Source organism: Passer domesticus, chromosome 1 (genome assembly GCF_036417665.1).
Source record: "Passer domesticus isolate bPasDom1 chromosome 1, bPasDom1.hap1, whole genome shotgun sequence".
Lineage (NCBI taxonomy): Eukaryota > Metazoa > Chordata > Aves > Passeriformes > Passeridae > Passer > Passer domesticus.
The window spans coordinates 83,336,742-83,357,965 of NC_087474.1; the positions used below are offsets into that span (position 1 = coordinate 83,336,742).

Genomic DNA, 21,224 nt, shown 5'->3' on the forward strand with positions numbered 1-21,224 from the left:
ATCTGGATACCAGAAAGAAGACAAACATGGTATCACATAACACAAAGAAAAGAATTAAATACTAATATACCAAAAACTTGAAGTGATTGAAATCTGTGCACCCTTGGAGTACAGGGTTTGCTCCATCCTGAAGTTCCCTGTACTAGAAGGAACAGGTGATCAGGATGTCAGAAAAAACACTATTTAGGCTTTATCTACTCCATATGCCTCCATCCATAAACGTTATCCCATCATGATGTAGCCATACATCAGCCTCTTTCAGACCACAACAGCGATTTTGATTTCTTCCTCCAGCTGTGGTACTAACCAGACAGACACCGGAGGATATGGCTATTTCTATTATCAAATAGAATGTCTTGACAAAGGCCCATAAATTCTTTGTTGTCTTGTTCATCTTTCTTTTGTTGCTTATTAAACATTGAAAAGGCAGACATAAATGGGCCAACTTCAGGAGCTCGCAGCTGGGTTGATATCCGAGAAGACAACTTATTCTCCTAAAGTCTTTGTACTGATTACTGGATTTTCATCTTCTTTCACTTCTTCCTTTCCTTACTTTCAGAGTTTGTGACCCAGAATATTCTTTCGGTTTTTATGACAGTCTGCTGCTCTTGTCCATCATATTTTTTACCCATCTCTTTCTGCTCATTTGGAGATTTCTTTTCAGAACTGCAGATAGTCTATTTTCCTCTAGACGGATTTTCCTGTGGATTTTGCCTATTAGTGTATTTTAGAAAAGTTTTCAGAACTTTCTATTTAGATCTCTTTTTTCTATATTTATACATCTTCACAGCCTATATATTCTATAATCATTCCTTATCCTTATTGCATCTTGTAACTTTTCTGCTTCTAAATTAGGGATATCAATATATGATTCAGAAGATGTAACCTCCTTTTGGGTTTAGATGTGATGTACAGGTTGGCCTGTCATGTCTACCTCCTGTTATATGTTTTTCTTTCTCTTTAGACAGCAGTTACAGCTGCTTAAGTTTTTACCTTGCCTTCTTCTATACTCCCTCATTAGTGCTATTCACCAGTTCCCAATACTTATCCTCTCTGCCATGGGATTCATCTTACGAATTTCCTTCTGGTTTCCTACTAACAAAGAGATTTCAAAATCTTCTTTTTTAAAATAAAGTTCTCTCAGCAAACCCGTTTGCATCTTCTGACTTAGGACATTTCAAAAACCCAAATCAGGATTTTTGAAATTTTTTTTCCAGAGTTTTATTTCACTCTGTACACAAAGCCTGCCATTAGGAGATTAATCAAAAAGTAAAAAAAAAAAACAAAACAAAGCAAAAAAACTCCCAAACAAACAAACAAACAAACATACAAAAACAAAAACAAACAAAAAAAACCCCACCAAGCTAAAATATTATTTTTACTTATAAAGGACATCTTAAAATAATTGAAATTGTCCACTCCTTCCTGTGCTTGTTTGCAACTTATTGTTTTCTAAGTTACAGGACTACCTTGTAGTCAGAGATCTTTCTGACATTGAGGTCTCTTAACACGCAGCCCTTTTCAGTTCTTTTCTGTATTTGCAGCTTGAAATAGATTATTTCAGAGGAAAACATGTGTCATTATTTCTGGGCAAAATAGGTGTCATTATTTCCTGTCTTTTCCACTAAAAACAGCAGAAAATTTCTATTAATTTGGCTTGTTATTTGTATGGATAATTTACTGTAGAGGGTACTTGCTCTAGTTAAGTATCACATAACTCAGCTGGGAGTAAAGAAAATAAAACCTAAGTTTAGAATCCAGCTCTACCGTGGATATTTTGTGGATTCCTTTTCCTAGATAATTATTTCCAGTGGTTTTGATCTAATATGTATGCATCATAAATGAATTGTGAGGTCAAAGTCATTAATACTTGTATTGTGCTTGAAGATGCTTGCAGAAAACAGCAGCAGGGGCCAAATATATTAATTACTGTTATAGCCCTAGACTCTAGGGAAAGTCAAACACCATAATTAAAGTTATGTTAAAATGTGCCTTCTGAGAACTACAATAATCTGACAAAAGACTTTGTTTCTGGGCCAAGTTTACCACTGTTGATTTCTAGTTCGTGTTATGTAAAATAGGCAATTATGCAAGCAGAAAATAACAGAATTCACTAGTGTGTTATTAATAACATAGATGGTGCCTTATTCATAGATTCATAGAATGGCTTCAGTTGGAAAGGACCTTAAAAGTCTTCTAGTTCCAACCCCCCTGCCATGGCTGGGATGTCACCTACTGACCTCATTGCTGAGAACCCCATCCAACCAGGCCTTGAACACTGCCAAGGATGGGACACCTAAAGCTTCTCTGGGAAAGCTGTTCCAATGCCTCACCACCCTCACAGTAAATTTGTTCTTTATATCTAATCTAAACCCGGTCTCTTTCAGTTTGAAGCACTTGTCCTATTACATGGCCTTGTAAAATGTTCATCTCCATCTCTCCTGTATGTTATCACTGCCTCCTTTATGCACTGATATAGAGTTTGGATTAGGCTTTAAATTCTGAAGGTCAAAGACCAGCTTCATCAGAACCACCCTGTGACTATGTAAAAGACAGAGCAAGATCTAGACCAAGTGATTATCATTAAGTGATCCGTACACTGAAGTTTTTAAGCCCTGACATAACTGATCATCTTCAGTGCCTTTGGATTTCTGGTCTAGGTTTCAAACCAGAACAAACAATTCATTTGTTTTATTGAGCATCAGTGGTCTTCAGTGTACTGAAGCAAAGAAAAACCAGCTGGTGCTTTGACAGCTGATGTGCAGAATGTAATTGATACACTGATAGCATTACTCCTGTTCACTCCTTGATGTGGCTTCTGTCAGGTTTTTAAAGGAATTGCTGATCCCCCTGTGGAAGCCTAGGGAGCGCGTGTATTTTCCTCTCATAGCAAGGGCTGAGATCAAAGGGGAATTCTGCATCCTGAATGGCACTTGAAAGTGTAATAAGTGTAATAGTGCCCTTGCACTTCTCCTCCCAGATACCTGACCCATAAAAGACAAAGAGCTAAGGTAACATTAAAAAGTAAAGTTCATCCTTTCTGCATTTGGGTAATAGAGTGTACATTGTCCTGATCATAACCCACCAATTGAACAGTGTGATATTGATGAAATTAAAGAGCAAAAGTCTCTTTTCACAGACTTTAAAGGGAATAAGTACAAATCTACACTTTTCAGAAGTTTCTGATAGTTTGGTTTTTTTGGGGGTGTATGTATGCAGCCATGTTCGTTCCAGCTGGAGAGAAGCATAGATGATATAATTTGTTCTGTTTCATGTGCATGTGCACTGAGAGTATTAATTAATATATTCATTATGACACCCAAATAAAACAGTAACTGTTAGACACATATTATTACATTTAAAATTTAATTGGTTTAAATCTATTTTAAATTTATTAAACATTTACTTTCGTTTCCTTCCAAATCATTCTTCAAAATTGATTTTCCTTATATTTTTAAACTAAAATGAAGCTCTCATACAAGTGACCTATTAATAGATATGTCTAGTTTCACAGATGAAGGAAATGTGTAAACTATAAAAAAGAAATTATTCAGTTACATGTTATACAGACAAAGTATTTATTTTCATGTTTTTACAATGTAGAAGTTTCTGATTAACACATCATGTTGTTGTGACAGATGTCTTGATTATGACTTTCTCTGTTGTTATGGATATGAAATAGAGGAGCTGTAAACTACTTGCACAATTCCATGTTGGTTAGTGTACTCAGTGGCTTGGGGATTTTTTGCCTTTTTTTAACTTGCAGCATTTCAGTTACTGAACATGATTTGTCTTGTCCTTCTTTTACACAACTGCTACTTCAGATAAGGTATTCTTTAGGACAAGTACACATTCCAGCACTGAAGTTTCTCTATAGTAGTAGGATGGAAAGTGCATTTCAGAATCAAGACAACACTCTTCAGAACTTAAATATATTAAACAGAAAGGCCTATTCACCTTTTTGCAGAATAGTTATACAGACATGGGGTTCAGTGTGGCTGAGGATATGAGACATTTGTGAATCATAGAGACAAAGCTTTTAGAACAGACCCATCATCCCCATATTTTTATTTTTTTTAAAAAGTTGAGATTTTTGGATTCAGCCATATTCTAGATGGTTACCAAAACAATCTTTAATACAATAGAAAGTTATTTTCTCTTAATTTCTTTTTACTTGTATAGCAATTTTTATTCTTTAAATTTTATTTTATGTTTGAGTCTTTTGTCTGTTCATGATTCATTCCAATTCATGATTCACTCAATTTTAATAGGAATAATATAACCCGGAATATGCCCGTTTTTCCTTCTTAATGAGAAGCCAGTACTTTCAGGGACTCACTGAAACAAGTATTTTGATTCTGTAGAAGTTGAAAACTGAACATTTCAGAGAACTCATCTCTGTTTCAACAGTTAGGCACATGCTCATATATTGGTGCTATAATTGAAAAATTTACTTGTAAAAAGCGTGTTTGTTGTCATGACCTAAAATCCCAAATAAATGGAGAAACTGCATTTAATTTTACTTGTTTTTCTATGTATTTTAGAATAACTATGTAATATAGACAGACAATGCAGATAATGCAAGGGAGTAAATAGTTGTGCCAAGGGTCCTGGATTTACAGGTGCCTTTTTCATATTTGGTGGGGAAAAGAATTTTGAAAGAATTAGGATAAAAGGAGAAACAAGTTTTGAAGTCTTCTGATCCTCAGATTAGCCCATGGCTAGCTAGTCATGTGCTTATGGTGATTGTTTTTCCTTTTTTTTTTTTTTCCAATTATTCCTATATAATTAAAATAGTGTCTGCAATTTGTGGATGCACAATAGGGGGATCTTTGTTCATACTTTGTTTCTGTAATGGAAAAGTTGAACAAGATGTAGAAAATGTTTTGATTGTGGAAGCACTATCAGTGGCAATGGCAATATCTCAGTCAAGTAAAAAGTACTTTAAAATAAGAAAAAATGGATTTGGAAAATAGTGTCACAAATTTAGAATGTTTCTAAGATTTGTTATTCATGGTAACAGTTTTTGAACACTAGACTATCAGCCCAAAAGATTTCCACTGTTCATAAAAGCTTCACAACTGGGGCCTTACTCATAAACTATTTCCCTGTCCAGCATTTACAGGACTCACTGCACTTAGCTGTGGATCAAATCAGGATTTTTATGAATAAACCATAAAATTCAATGTCTTCACAGTAGGACCAGATCTCAGAACTGTCCCAGCACAGAGCTGGGATGGGGAGGAGAACACCCAGCACTGCCTTCTGCCCAGTGTTCTCCGTGTCTTTGGGGTGTCTCTGCATTACCCATCCCCTGCAATGTGAGGTGTGGGATTAAAACGTGCCCTCAGTCCTTGGCAATAGATAATGTTTTCTTTTCCTTCCTTAAAATCTTATTTCAGCCTTAACATTTCATGTTTTAAAGTATTGGTATATTCTACTAAAATTAATAGAAGGTTTTTAAGGTTAGGAAATTTTCTGTAATCTAAATAAGCAGCAGATTTCAAAGTTCATATGACAGTGTTTCTTCTGGTAATATATATCTATAGTAACACTTAGAAAGCAGGGAGAACGGATGACTTGTTTTTCACACGTTCCAGTTACCGGTTTAATCATCTTTTTCTGTCATGTTCCTGCATGTGTAGTTTCATATCATCTTGATACCATTGAACAAAAGATAAGAAAAATAAAACAAACCACAAAACACCCCAAATCCATTCTAGGCAATGGAATTAAGGTATTTATTCCACTAAAAACAACATATTCTCCAAAGAGGATATGAATACATGAAATTATTGTAGCTAGGTAAAATAAGAATTCAGCTCAGACATAGCTATTGTTTACATTTTCTTATTAAATCTTAATCATATTTGTGGGATTTGGGAAGTTTTATTTTCAATTTATGCAGAAGGAGACCTGGAATAAAGAAGAATGTACCTAATGTTGACTAGAAGATCACAAATGTATTTGGAAAATCCAATCAGTGTGAGCTTAAATTTTCTATGGTGTCTTTTGGAATGGAAATTGATGCTCTGACACCTCCATATAGTGTCGCATGCAACTAAGTTGGCTTTGGATGTTTCAGGTACTTCTGTGGTCCAAGTTACAGCTACTGATGCTGATGACCCTTCATATGGAAACAGTGCCCGAATAATTTACAGCATACTTCAAGGGCAGCCATATTTCTCTGTGGAACCAGAAACAGGTAATGAAAAATTTCATCATTTTCATTTACCATAAACTTTAAAATTTTTCTTTCATTTAAAAGACTGTAGATCACATAAAAAATGTAATTAAAAACTAACTGAAATGAAAGAGCATTTCTTGCCTTTTCTCGTGATTTATAACTTTTATAACACATATAAAAACTCAAGACATCTGAAATTATGAAGTATAAGTAATTTCACAGTGGGACTATTTATTCCTTAAGATTTAAATAACAAGATTTCTGATAAAGGCAGGAATAAAAGTTTTTTTCTTTAGAAAATATTGGGGTTTTTTCCCCTAATGATTGTACTTAGATTAGTAAAAGGTGTTCTTTCTCCTAAACCTTTGGCACAAATATCTTGAAGCATTTTTTGCATGAAACTGGAAAAGTACCTGTGATGTTAAACAATTACTCAACCAAGAAATAGCCTGTAACAAAGAGTACTATAACTATAAGACAACAGTAAAACTTATGGATAGAAATTTGTACTTTGAAATATTAAGTGACTATTTTCGAGATTTATTTAAAGACTAATATAAAAAAAGATGCAGCAGATTGCTGCACATAAGCAACAAATACATTATTAGCAATTCTGTTTTCCAATTTATTTCTTTTAGGCATCATCAGGACTGCATTGCCGAACATGAACAGAGAAAACAGGGAGCAATACCAAGTAGTTATTCAGGCAAAGGACATGGGAGGCCAGATGGGTGGATTATCAGGGACCACCACCGTGAACATCACACTGACTGATGTCAACGACAATCCACCTCGCTTCCCCCAGAGTAAGCTGCATTTAATAGTTGACTTGTGCAGTAAGAGTTAAGCAATCACCATCTGGTTTAATTTAGAGTAAATCTAGATTATGGGAGACACATAAACAAAAGGCTTATGTGCTGATTATAGTTATTAAAGCAGTATATTAAATGTTAAAGCATTTTAGTTTTGGTTAAGAAACAGTTACATGATGACATATAACTGCAGTAAACCTGGAATTCCTCCCAGGAATATGGGGAGCAAATAGTAGGTGGACTCATAAGAGCATTAGAGCAATGTTTTTGCTTTCCTTACCTATTGCTTAAATCCTGCATGCTCTCCCACTGGAGAATAAAACATGTTGTAATTCTAGATACACAGAAATGTTTGAATTGAGGTATCTGCTTAAATATTTAATCATGATGAATGTGGAAAAGAAATTACTCAAAGGGAATCAGACAGATTTGTACTTTTCCAGCTACAGAGCTACAAAACAACATAGAAAATTTCCCAAATTAAAGCAAATTACATTTAACTTTTTTAGGGTTTTTTACAGCTTTAGTGAAGGTTTTTATAATGCATTTTGCCTTTTGATAATACTGCTGTCAAATCTTTGTATCCTCAAACCAAAATATAAAAATATTCTTGATCTCTAGCTGATATGGAAATATGAAACTATGTAGCATTGAACTTGTAACAGCTAAGCATTTTAAATACATTTGAAGCCTTTTGCATAAATTGAAGTTGCAATATTTGCACGATGATTTAGATTTACTTAATACGTAAAGGATTTAGAGTATCCTCACCACACATTTTATACACTCTGTATAATTCTACTCAATCCAGTAGTTATTGATGCACTCTTCTTGATCAAAATAACAGAATCAGCTTCAAATTATGCTCTTTATGGCAGAACTGGAGTACCTAATTATGCTCAATTTAATATTGAAGTTAATATATATGTGTTCAGCTAAGATGTTTATCAGCATGTAATTTCGTATACACACTTGAAATCAAAAAAAGTCATACATCGTTGAGTAAGTAGAATTTGTGCATTTCTACAAAGGTCGTATTCTGAACAGAATTTATTTTTAATTTATAGTTTTATTTTTTTTCATTTTTCCACAATTTTTTAATTTATTGTTTTTATTGTTTCCATTTGTATATTGAAGATTATGGTATTTACATTGTTGTGTAGGACAGGAATGCTGTATTACTCCTCTCTGGACACACTGAAGAAGACTATTCAAAGAGGTGTCATGTTCAAAGCCTTACAGGAAAAAAAACCAAAACAGTTAAACTTAAGACAGCATAGAAGCTTCAAAAGTGTATATTTATACTTTTCTTTTTCTCTTTTTTCTTGTTTCTTAAACAGCGTGTTAAATTAGAAGTTAGAATGATGGAATCAACTTTCTAGACCATTTTAACATGACTTATCTGGGATTCCAACACAATATTTGAGATAGAGAAGGATTTGATGTAGCATCTCTGCATTTTTCTTTAATGTCAGTTTAAATCAAATGTGTCATTTGCTTTAAAGAAACTTAATTTTGCTCTCATGGGCTTTTGTTGTTGTTGTTTGATTTTTCTCTCTACTTTCTCTCTGCCAATTTCTTTGTTAGATATAAATGCATGTTTTATTGGAGATGAAAACTAAAACATTTATAAAGATGACATATTTTGCTAGATACATGAAAGTAAAAATAGCTATTGACTTTAAAAAAACATATATTTAACCTCAGAATGGAAATAGACATTATAATGATTCATTATTTTAACAGAGTTCAATGAGACAGCTGGAATTGAAACTGATAAAGTTAAATCATTCTTATTCTATTCCAATAATAAAAAATCAGACATATTAGGTTAATGAAACAATAATATTTATATCTGATTTATAAATTATCAGGCTAAGTATTAGAATGCCCATTATATTTCCACAGGATTCAGCATATTACAGCTATATGTTTCAATAAAATGTTTAAAATCAGTTTATTTGTCACTCACAAGAAACTCATATGAAAATTGTGGAAAAATTAACATAATGTATTGTATCATACCTTCCAAAAAAATAAATATAGAAGAACCCCTGATTCCTGTATTGTTTACATTATGAAGCAAGGATGATTCTTCAGAATATTTTCTCTTCTAAAAAATATACTAAAACCCACATAGATAACAGTGGTGATGAGATTTTAAACTTTTTCAAGGTGCTACAGAATGGTCTTCAGAGACCTCAGACATTGGATCTTTGTTTCAACTGTCATATTTTCAGGTGTTCTCAGAAGTAAGGAGATAGTGTTGATCAGTGATAAATGGAAAATGTGATTTATGGACTTAGAAGCCTGAGTCTGAATGAATCTCAGTGGACCTGAATTATGGCAGCCCATGTATCCTGTGGGACTACAGCCTGTAGTACTTTATAATATTTGCCCTTACATTATATGCCTATTCAAGAGTAAATGGGAAGAAGGGTAAATGGAAAAATGAGATTGGTTTTTCATTCTTTATGACTGGCTGAAGTATTTGCAATCCCAAGTGTGTAGACTTTAATCCTCAAGCTGATTTCTGCTCTCCTTAGTATATGGAAAAGTATTCCTTTCCTTGATCCTCCCATTTCTTTTCCTGACAGACAAATGAAAGAACATCATTCACTGCAGTAAATGCAAAGAGTAAACTACTTTCCTTGAGAAAAGGGTAATAAGATTGACAACAGAGTTTTGCAAGGATGAGTCTACTTTGGTGTACTTTGTATTCTGATACAATGTCCAAAGCAGCACTGCATCCCATACTTAGTTAATGCATTAAATGTATACAGTGACAAAAGGAATAAAATGAAGTGCTTCATATTGTGGTGGAGATTTCTAGAAACGCATAGGCTAGATTAAAAATTATCTTTTAGATTATAAGTTTCTGGTTATTTTCCTTCTCTGTTTCCACCACCTTATTAGCAATTCCTGACATGAGCTCTTACCACTTTGTAGACTAGATAATGACTGGGTATTAAATTGGGAGTCAAAGTAGTGTCCACAAGGCATAGGGATATAGTTTTGAGTGCTGAGGAAAAGAAATGTGGAAGAGTAGTTGACACCTCATAATAATACTTATAATATATAAATATTAATTGGGGATAAAAAAAAGTCTTTTACCATAGTGTCCTACAGTGCTGCTTAAGTACTAAACTGGGGATAATTTCTCTTTTGCCTTTTTTTTTGATTAGGTGATTACAGATTCTCTTCTAGTGAAGTACACAGGTTTAGATATTAGAGAAAGGTAATGAAAATATTAGAGAAAAGCAGGATAAAATACTCAGTTGAACATCAAAATGTAACTGAGACAAAATAAACATATAAATAGAATGTGGGGTGTACATGGCCATAAAAAAAATCATTCAGCGGCTATAGGTCTGTTTTATAATAAAATATGCTTAAGTAAAATTACATTAAGAAATTACATTTAAATATTTCAATATTTTTCATTCAATGTTTAATTACAAACTAAATATCAATGCATTTATTTTTCAATTTTTGAATTTTTGCTTTTTTAGGTTTAGTCAAGTGGGAACATAATAACATAATAGAACAGAAAAAAAAAACTCTGTAGAAGCAGAAAAAATCTCTAATGACCCAATAAATAATAGGGTATTTTTGTAGTAAGCGTCACTCTGTAGCAGGCTTATAATACACCAATAATCCTCAAATGACTCATGCTTTCCTGAGTTATGATAAAATCACATTGCCAGTGACCTTCCCATACAGCCATGCCAATCTCTCCCCATGATTCTTCTTGATTGCACAAAACTAATATGCCCTTAATGGACTTTTCTGTACTACTTATTTGGGGAATGTATTTATGTGTTGCACTTTTTGTGCAGCCTGTTCAGCTTTTTACTGTTGTGGTTGCTGCCCTTTATTATTTCCATTTTTGTGTTATTTCAAGCATACCTCTAACTCCTTTAACTTAGGTAGTCTCTCAGTAGAACAGAAAATCTTGGAAAACTTAACAAAGGCCATAGAAGAAAATGTTTTCCAAGAGAGATTTGATTAATTCACTTTCATCTTTGGAATGACAACTGTAGATACATTAATTTTGAAATACTTTTTCTGAGAATTCTTCATAGCGCATTATGTCCCCCCTGTGTTTTTCTAGCGTATGTTCCAACAGATGGGATCAAATATCTCAATGCTTATTTACAGTTTTCACACTAGAGCTAGGACATAGAATGCTAAAATATATGGTAAGATACTTATTTCAATTTACTGCAGCATGTCTGAGTGATGACAGTTTTATTCCTATGTATTTTATCAGCTGTATGACACTACCATAAAGGGATATAACTGAGATAAGAAAAGTAGCACAACCTAAGAATTGTAATATTCATAAGCCTATTTAAGTCTGAATTAACTGCTTTAACAGTATAGGCACAATTTCTGCTCCTAGATTTCTAGAACACCTCCCCCTGCATTAATGTGTTATTCAAATTTATTTAATATGATATCTTACTATCTAATTTTGACAGCCTGTTGCATAGAATTGGCCAGCAAAATCAAGGAATTGTATTCTTGTTATTGTTTCCATGATAAAATACATATAACATATCTCAAAGATTGCCCTTAGATATTAAGGGGTAAAAAAGAAGTGTGAAACCTGGCAAGCGCACTAACCAGTCTTTCCAGGTGATATTTCAGAAATGAAAGAAAAAAGAGGACAAGAAACTTAAAAGGAAAAGAAAGGCAAGATGAGTGCAGATGTAGTTGATTCTTCTCTGAGACAGAATAAAGGTCATTCTCAACCCTATTTTCTATGAATGTGTTTTCTACAATTTTGTTTTCAGTCTTCTATATAAAACTTTCCTCTGGATAGTTCTCTGCCTCATATTTTGTCCATTGTCTCGGTATTAAATGGCAAGTTGTCTAGAACAAAAGAATACACAAAATTATGTTACCAGCTGTTGTGTCACACAGTGTTACTTCATGCGCGTGTACCAGCTTGTGGGGGCCCTGAATGGCTCTTTGTCTTTGACAGGTACCATCCATCTCCGCATTCCTGAGTCCTCCCCAGTTGGGACAGCCGTTGGCAGTGTTAAAGCCACAGATGCGGACACTGGGAAAAATGCAGAAGTAGAGTACAGAATCATAGATGGTGATGGGACCGATATGTTTGATATTGTGACACAGAAGGACACGCAGGAGGGCATCATCACTGTGCGAAAGGTGTCTATTAACAGCATTCACTAAATAATTTTGATGTCAATGTTATGTCACAAGCATTCGTTGCTTACATTATGTGGTAACACATGCTAATTGCTTAACATTTGCAAGCAACCCCCATCAGTGACTGAAAGGTAGTATTTCCTTTTAAGATGAACTGGAAATAAAAGGTGGTGACCATATCTAAGATGCATCATAGGTCCAAAGCATTGTTGTAAGCAAAGTCTGAAAAAGTGGACCAGCCCCAATGTGTTATCACTAATTATCTCTGTTATTTCAAATGCAGACTTCTTATATATTTCTATTACCTGTTTTCTTCAGCAAGCAACCAGCAGCTCACTCACTAATGAGAGACACAGATTTTCCTTCTCTGTGAGATTCTCATCTACTTGAGTGAAATGAGATCTGTGTGCCAGAACACAGATATGAGTTGCAAATGATATGGTTTTGTTCCTGTTTCCAATGTGAGAGAGGGCTGCCACATGAGCAATGTGTATGTATGGAAGGTGTTGTTCTTGGTCCGGAACTAGCTTCAGTTCTGCCCCTGTCTTGCATTGTCAGAACATTTTCAGATGCTTGTCTTCAAGATCTCACAAGTAGAGATGCCACTCTCCTACTCAAAAATTGCCCTTCCAGAAGTCCCTTGGTCCTTGTCTTCGGGACTTTGATATGAACTTCAAAGAGTTCAGGCACCATTTTTAAGATAAATCACTGTTTATATTAGCTTTCCAAACAAATGTCCGTAAGCCTAGAAAAATGAAATAAATAGTGATATAAAAGATACCTTCACATCTCTTGATAATGGCAACCAAGGAAGAGAGAAGTTCTGCAAAGAGTGTTCCTTTTTAATTTCTGTGTTTTATTGTGTTCATAGTCAGTGTAGTTTTTTATCTGGGAAAAAAACCCCAAAGTTTGAGGTCTTATATTTTTTTCTTTTTCTAGTTTGTGAAGGCTTCTCTTGAGATGCTCTTTTCTTGCTTGCTTCAGATTTTTACACAATTATATTAAATCAATAGCATCTTGAAAAACAAGTCTAGTAGCTGAATCAAGCACAAGAAATTTCCTAAATTATAATACAGCGATTCCAAAAACGTCAATAAATACTAATGAACAAGATCTTCTGATTTTGTTATTAACAGTCTGACAGAATTTGCATTTTTCAGGATGCTCTCTCAGTCATGAATAAGTAGCTTATTCAATACCACAGACAACAGCACTAACAAGCAAGGAAGGAGATGAGAATGCTGAGTTCATTGATTCATTAAAATAGTCCCTTTTTTTGTTGTTATTTATCCACTTTGATTGTAATTTCTGTTTTCAGTGGTGAATAACTCCAAATAGCTTGTGTTCCTTTACAAAGCCTGCAAGTTATTAAGTCTGAATTTATTATGTACTGTAAAATAACTTTTTCTATACAAATTTTTCTATACAATTTGTCACAGACAAAATAATTGATTTTCCACAATTTCATATATTTGGGCAAGACTTTTCTTCATTACTGTGGATGTGCTGAATGCCTGTATAATCCACAGGTTTCATAAACATGTTTTGCACTGTAGGTGGAAGAGATGCCCGAAATGGATGTGAATGTTATAGTAGCAAGTTTACATATTCATGGTGCACATTCTGCCAGATTAAACCAATTAGAATAAATCAGGACTAGCATGTCTTCTTTGCTTTTAGGATTGAAGCCAGTGTCCCTTAACAGCTGAGTGATACATTTTACAGACACAGCAATAGCCTCGGATCTAGGTTAAATAGTTGCTTTTCTCATTTGTATTCATAGATACTCTCCCATCTGCTCTGACTACTTTTTTAAAACAAGTCTGGCGCAGTGGGGAAACTCATTCTTTTGCTGGACTGCATCTTTCTGCTTTTGAATAGTGTATTTAAATATCTAACCTGTCACTTTGGCATCTTTAGTGAACATTAATTAGTGTTTAAAAGCAGCTGGGCAGAAAAAAATAAGCCATCAACCACCCATTTTGATGAATGAAAACCACCAGTTCTATATCTCTCTAAGAATCTGTGGGAGTTAATAAAGTCTTCTTTGTGTCAGAAAGGTAGATTTTCAGCTTGCTCAGTTCCTTAGAATCATTAATTAGCTAACACTTTTCATCTATGACAGCTAGAAAAATTTGAAGGAATAGAATTATTTTCTATCCAAAATGATTTCTAATTATAACTGTGAACTGTTCCTCCTCCCATTTTAAAAAGGAACTGCTGACAAAAATGTCAAATATATTAATAAAAAAAAAAAAAACCCTCTGATGTCGGATTCATTAAATTAAATGAAATAGAACAAGATTAAACCCCACTGTTTCTCTAAATATAGAGAGCTTTGACACATACACCTTCCTCAAAAGACATCTAAAATATTCCTGATATTTAAGGCCCGCTATATGGGTTTGACAATAAGAATACTCTGGTTATTTTGATTATCCAAGAGTTTACAGAATTTCATGAACCATTAGTGTTAAATACCTTGTTCTGGAATGTTTGTATTTCTAGTCAGGATCTCATGTGTTTTGCATGGTTATATGATTGTTTTAAATCCATATTCTTGTGAAACAGCTGCAGAATTCTCTGAATAATTGGTTAATTTTCACTGAAAATCTTGTTGTCATTCATGCTCAGATAATTTAACTAATATACAGGAAAAGATACTTCTTCTAAAAACAATGTTATTTCTTATTAGACAAAGTGGCTCCTGTGGTGGGGAAAATATTAACTGTGTTGGTGTTCCCACAATGCAGGGGCAGGATCTGATAAGGCTTGAGCCCTCTTCAGTTTCCATTATGTACATACGTCGACATCTGCCAATATGTATATCTAATTTAATAAAATTTATCACAATTTTCATTTTCAGCCACTGGACTATGAGACAAGACGACTTTATACTTTGAAAGTAGAAGCTGAAAATACCCATGTAGATCCCCGTTTCTATTACCTTGGGCCTTTCAAAGACACAATTATTGTGAAAATCTCTGTAGAAGATGTAGATGAACCTCCTGTTTTCAGCAGGTCTTCTTACCTTTTTGAGGTGCATGAAGATATTGAGTTGGGGACAATAATAGGAACAGTAATGGCACGGGATCCTGATTCTGCCTCAAGTCCAATAAGGTAGTACTTCAGTGTCTGTAAATACATTATTTGCTAAAGAAATTAAGATAAATAGTAATACAACATTAATTTCACATAGAGGTTTTTTCTATTATTTATTAGTGTCCCAGAGATAGACAGAATTGAGAATGGTGCTATCTGTAAACCTAAAAATATGTCAGGCAACAGCAATTTACTTGCACACAAGAGACACTCAAAATATTTTCCAGTGCCACAATTCATAAAAACTTGATTTCAAGTAGGCCCATCAGGATTACTTTTTACTTCGCACTGTGAAAAGCTTTTAGAGTGCTGATGAAACAAGTTCAATCTTCAATAAAACTAGCATCATGTATATAAGCCAAACAGTCTTAAATATAATTTCTCTAGAAAATAGCAGGATTTTATTTTATTCTAGTTAGGAGTTATTAAAATCAGTGAGTAGTAAAAAAAAAACCGAAAACTTTTGAGTAAGCCTTTATTACACTATCAGAAGTTTTCATTGGCTGTTCTAATTTCCTTTTTTTGGTTGTTTTTATTATGTTGTTTCATTTTGGCGTTGACTTGTTTATTGGGGTTTTATTTGTCTTTTATATTTACTGCAGTTGTGTGTAGTGGAGTGAGCAAACAACAGCCACCAAAACTGCGGAGATGCTATTTTCATACGACAGCATTTTTTTATTTGGCTTAATTTAGTTAAGTACTGTAAATGAAACCAGACGCACTTGATGAACAGTTTAGATCACTCATAAATTTTCATAGAAACATAAGCATTTTTCTGTTGTACTATACAAGTGTGCTATTCAACTTTTAAAAAAAATTGGTCCAATTCTGACACATATTCTAAAAATTATTCTGTATTTGGCAAAATCCTACATTTAGTTCCAAATCAAAGGCTTAATTATAATTTGAAGGTAATGTTAAATATTAAAAAAAAAAAAAGAGGAGAGAGAAATTTTCTGATACTAGTTTGACATTACCATAGCAAGTTAGTGGACATCATGCCTGCCAGAAGTATAGCAACTATAGAAATATAGAAGGTCCTTTAACATCTATACATGAAAGTTTCGCAAAAGTTTCGACTTATTTTTATACAAGTTTGGTTTTTTTTTAATCTTGATCCTTAGTCAATTAATACATCCTGAATAGTAGAAGCTGAGCTTATAGCAGTACTTTTGAACAGCTTATAAATTAGCTGTCAGTCTCAGTCTGAAGAAACAGTATATCAAAGACCATTTTCCTTTCAGGATTAAATTAATTATTTAAGTAGACACTGAAATTCTGATTTTTTAAAATAATTCTCCTATATTGTAAAAGCTCCAATTATCAAATATTACACTATTGTATCACATTCTTAAAGTCCAAATTTTAATTCCTTGTTCTATGGAACTAACCTTCAGAATTTTCAGAAGTATTTATAGAAACTAAATATATGTCTTTGCAAAACTAACCTTTGTAATATAGAACATAAAACATGTAGTGACTTGTGAAATACATGGGTTGTTTTGACTTTTTATAATTTTGATGATACTTTTTATTTTGTTGTCATATTTAGGTTTTCTCTGGATCGTCACACTGACCTTGACAGGATATTTAACATTCATTCTGGAAATGGGTCCATCTATACTTCTAAGCCACTTGACCGTGAGATATCCCAATGGCACAATCTTAGTGTTATAGCAGCTGAGATAAGTAAGCTAATTTGGGTTTTCTTTCTCTTTTCAGTTTTCCTTAGCCTGTAAAGTTACAGCTGCAGCTTTGTGATGAAAACATCTCTCCTTTATTTTCCCCCTGTCCCTTTATACTAGATGTTCTGGAAAAGTGAACTCTGGGGTAGCTAACAGCAGCTGTCTCCTCATTGTTCTTTTGCTCACCTACCTCCAACACTGACTTTTAATGTCCAAGTTACTTCTGAAGTGTTAGCCAGTTGAATTATAAGACTGGAGTAATTCTTTTTATTCCTTTTCTTGGAGGACAACAACATGATTTTGCTGTTAAAATAGCCGAGTTTAGCGTAGTAATCTACAGTTTTGTCTCTATTATTTCTTTCATTTCCTTAGAAATACTTTCATTATCTCTTCCTATGGTATCTACACCTACAGCTCTTAGAATCAATATATCTTACAAGTTCCATTCAGCTTCATCCTGAAGCTGTAGCATTTCTTGGACCATTTAAAATACCTGTCTGTGGATATTTTCATGTTAAGACTATAAAGAGAAGAGCAGATGTCCTCCTAAACTTACTACATTATTGAGTTACTGTGCTTTAATCAATGGACAGAAAATTTTCTAAGGGACAAAGGTCTGCTCTTTGAAACCAGCATCTAAGAATCACTTCCTCTCAAAGTCACTAATTTTTTTAGGGCTAATTCTGTATCAGTTTAAAAAAAGTAAGGAAAAAATACTGGTCAGCAGTGAAACGTGGCTGGCAAGAGCTACACTGCAGAGGACTAAATGAAAGGAACATTGTGTCCTGCCAATCAAACATTCTGTGTTTAGTAAAAAAAAAAGAGTAGAGGTTTGGTTTTTTTTTCAAAAACATTTTTTTTTCTGCTTTGTCCTGAGCTTGCAACCATTCAGAGTGCTGTCCAATGCTGTACAAATTATTTTCAGGTTTTTATAATGATGAAACTTAGCATCCTTGCATGAACTAGATCTTAGTGCTAAACTTATCTCCTTGACAGGAATTCAGAGCAATTTACATTGTGGACGTATCTGGAGTAGCTAGCATTCTCCACAAAGATGTGAATTTTGGATAAAGAAGTGAAAAGGGATATTTAGATCTTTAAATATTTTAAAATGCTACCCGTGTAGCATGACAGAATGAAAGCAGTGTTAGAATTCATTTGAAAAGTTAGTACAAAGATACAGAAGTCTATGAAAAACTACATCCTAAACCTGGAAATTTAAATAATTCAGGATGTCAAAAAAGATCCACATCATGCTCTTTAGCAGAGGTGTTACTAATAACAAGCCAATGTAATCCAGCTGCTCCTAAATGTCTTTTGTTTTATTGAAAGCAGAAGAAAAGGGGGAAAAAATCAATAATTTGGAACAATCTGTTACTGTTGTTACTTATCTAGTTCCATTAATGTTAAAAAATCATATGCTGCTTAGCTGCCATGCAGCAGAATTCCAAGAAACATCTGTACTTTTTACACCCAGGTGTTATTTATTATTTATTATTTTTTATATGGCAACAAGATCAGCAAGTGAGAACACGGACACTTGTATTCCTGAATTAACATATAGTAACAAAAGAGCACTCTAAATAATAGTAGTATCTTGGAACTTCGCAAGGAGGAGGTTATTCTTGTTTCCGAACCTAAGGTCTGAAAATCTACATTCATATTTTTTAAGGCAATTGAAACATAAAAAAATCTTACTCTAATAAATTCTTTACCAAATATTTGGAGGAGTTTGTTTTATGGAATTTCTTTGAGGGGCAAGAGAGAAAAGTCTGACTTGAAAATTTTTCAAAATATGTATGCATGTCCTCAATTAAATTAACTCTATCCCAGCCAAAACAAACACAATTCACAAATTATGTACTTGATACCTTTTCTCTGTAAAATAAACTAGATATACAAATAATTTTAAAATTAAAGATCAAAACCTTACAAAACTTTGAGCCCACCAAGTGATCAAATTTGCTATTGTAGTAGTGGACATACTTTTTATATACAATATTTGAATATATTATTAACATTTGCAGCCCCCTATCTTCATGCAAAACTTAATTGCTCACTAGATGTCAATATTTTGTTGGTTTTTTTTTTACTCCATACAAAAAATTTCCTTATTATTCAGAAGGCTTGATTCTGACTTGTTACTGGTTTGCACATTAAATATTAATTAGATTCAAACTTCATCTTGCATGTGTATTGCTCATGAAATTTGGAAGAAAACAGAAAACTCTTAATAAGAAAATAATCTCATGTTTCTTTTGTCTTCTACTGTCAGACAACCCCAAAGATACTACTCGTGTTCCTGTCTATGTAAGAATTTTGGATGTTAATGACAATGCCCCACAGTTTGCAGTATTCTACGACACTTTTGTCTGTGAAAATGCAAGAGCTGGACAGGTATGCCTTTGATAAACACTTCCACTATCCAGTTTTGCTACAGAACTCAATTGTAGATCATTCCTGCATATTGCTTAAGAAATATCATATCTAAATTAGTTTTTGAAATGGTAAAAATGAAAGCAAAGAAGCTCTATAAGTGAAGCTTAGAGTCAAATGTCAATATGTTACAAGTGCATCAGTTTTTCAATGACCACTTTTCCTTACGAACCTTATACTGCTGGTAAATCCCGATGAGACATGTCCATGACATGGTCATGATTCATTTTGCCTTTAATTTCACAAAGTAGAACATTATATGTAACTAAAAAGTTTGATCTGTATTTTTTAGTAATTCTCCAATAGCAAAAATCAGATGTATTTCAATTCATGCTGACAGTGATTACAAACCAAAAATCTGTCACTTTTTTTTTCAATTGTTAGATTCATCTTTCATTATCACACCAGAAATTTCTGTAAAGACATACATTTTTAAAGGCAACATAATTATTTTCTTTTGCTTCTTAGAGGCTACAGTGTGTACTTCAATTTAAGTGAAAAGACTGTACTGCGTAATACCTAATGTCTAATAGGCGGTTTATTAGAACTGTTTAAAAAATGTTTTCCTATTACCCATCCCAGAGCATAATAAAGCCTTTAAAATGGTAGCAGTAGTACCTCAGTGCAACCCTTTCAGTACATTTGAACAGAATGTGGTAAGAGTGCCAGCTTGTTTTAACTCTTGGAGTCCCACAGGGATAACACTTAGGTTGTACTGCAAATTTCACATTGAGCTTGCCATTCTTCCTTCCAAAGTGACATCAGTTTGAACTTATAACAAAGAATTTGAGGCCCAAATTTATAATGCATAATATATCTAAAGGTACTGAGCAAGTGCATTTGTCTGCTGTGGCAGTCACAAGACAATTCAAGGTGTTAGATAAAGAGAAACCACTGGCTAAAAATGTAGAATTTTGGACAGTTGAAGTGTTTACTATAAATGCTAAAATAATATTTTAATAATTTTTAATATGATGTGTGGATTAAGACTTGTAAAAGAAAAACATTGAATTTTCCTCTTCCAGTTTCACAAAAAACCTTCCTGTGTTAAAAAAAAAAATACCAAAAAAACCCCCCAAAAACATGAATCTGCAACTTTTACTCATCTAAAGTTTCAGATTTTTTTCTGTGCAGGTTACTAGGTCTAGACACAGGAAATGTTAAGAAAGCAGTTAAATTTCCATGTAAATGTATATTATGGAACAGTTTTTTCTGTGCTATCTAGACTATAAAAGTCAGTATAATTTAAAAGTATATATAAAAGTATTTTGACATTGCATTGTTTTATTGCTTACAGTCAGAATAGGCTGTCAGTTAAAAGGTTGAATAAAATAGCACTAATCACTTATAACTATTAAATGAGATACTAAATGAGTTTATATATCCACAAACGCTTATTTAAATTGTTATAGGGCTCAATAGTGTCTTTATCAGAAAAAACCTGCCAAGGTTATTGAGAAGGCCATAAATATAAACGTTTTTTAAGAAATCTGAGTTGCAAATGATTACTAAAGAAAACAATTTGCAAGAAGAGAAAAAATTAAATGCAGGATAACATGAATAATCTATTTGAATGTAATTATATTCTCCTTGTTTACCAGCAGCTCATAAATAAGACTTTTTATTTTTCGAATTCAGTCTGTCCTGAGAGAATGCAATCAATCCAAACTGAACATGGTTCTCTGAGCTTGATTCCTCCCACATTTCTGCTATTTTTCTTCCATTTCAGGTTTTCATAATTGCATTTGATCCATGAAATTTATATCTATTAGGTAACTGAAAGTAATGATGCTTCATCAGTCACAAATTCTGTAGTATTCATTT

At 33.4% G+C, this 21,224-nt stretch overlaps 1 protein-coding gene and 1 long non-coding RNA gene across 6 annotated transcripts in view; one reads left to right on the forward strand and one right to left on the reverse strand.

Moving 5' to 3' along the window:
• The window catches only part of CDH10 (cadherin 10), a 94,782-nt gene that overhangs the window by 64,833 nt on the left and 8,725 nt on the right, over positions 1 to 21,224 (forward strand). For all 4 annotated transcript variants that reach the window (XM_064427489.1, XM_064427509.1, XM_064427500.1 and 1 more), the window contains 6 exons: positions 6,086 to 6,205; positions 6,826 to 6,993; positions 11,990 to 12,177; positions 15,044 to 15,297; positions 16,832 to 16,968; positions 19,240 to 19,361. In XM_064427489.1, the coding sequence (XP_064283559.1) occupies positions 6,086 to 6,205; positions 6,826 to 6,993; positions 11,990 to 12,177; positions 15,044 to 15,297; positions 16,832 to 16,968; positions 19,240 to 19,361 (989 nt within the window). The remainder of the gene's footprint in view (positions 1 to 6,085; positions 6,206 to 6,825; positions 6,994 to 11,989; positions 12,178 to 15,043; positions 15,298 to 16,831; positions 16,969 to 19,239; positions 19,362 to 21,224) is intronic.
• LOC135304771 (uncharacterized) lies at positions 5,728 to 19,246 on the reverse strand. 2 transcript variants are annotated; one of them, XR_010366017.1, is made up of 6 exons: positions 17,155 to 19,246; positions 15,209 to 15,312; positions 12,483 to 12,922; positions 11,910 to 12,067; positions 8,151 to 8,234; positions 5,728 to 6,187 (listed from the first exon to the last, which is right to left on the reverse strand). It is a non-coding gene; the product is annotated as an uncharacterized LOC135304771 (long non-coding RNA). The 2 variants fall into 2 exon arrangements; XR_010366016.1 differs by lacking the exon at positions 12,483 to 12,922.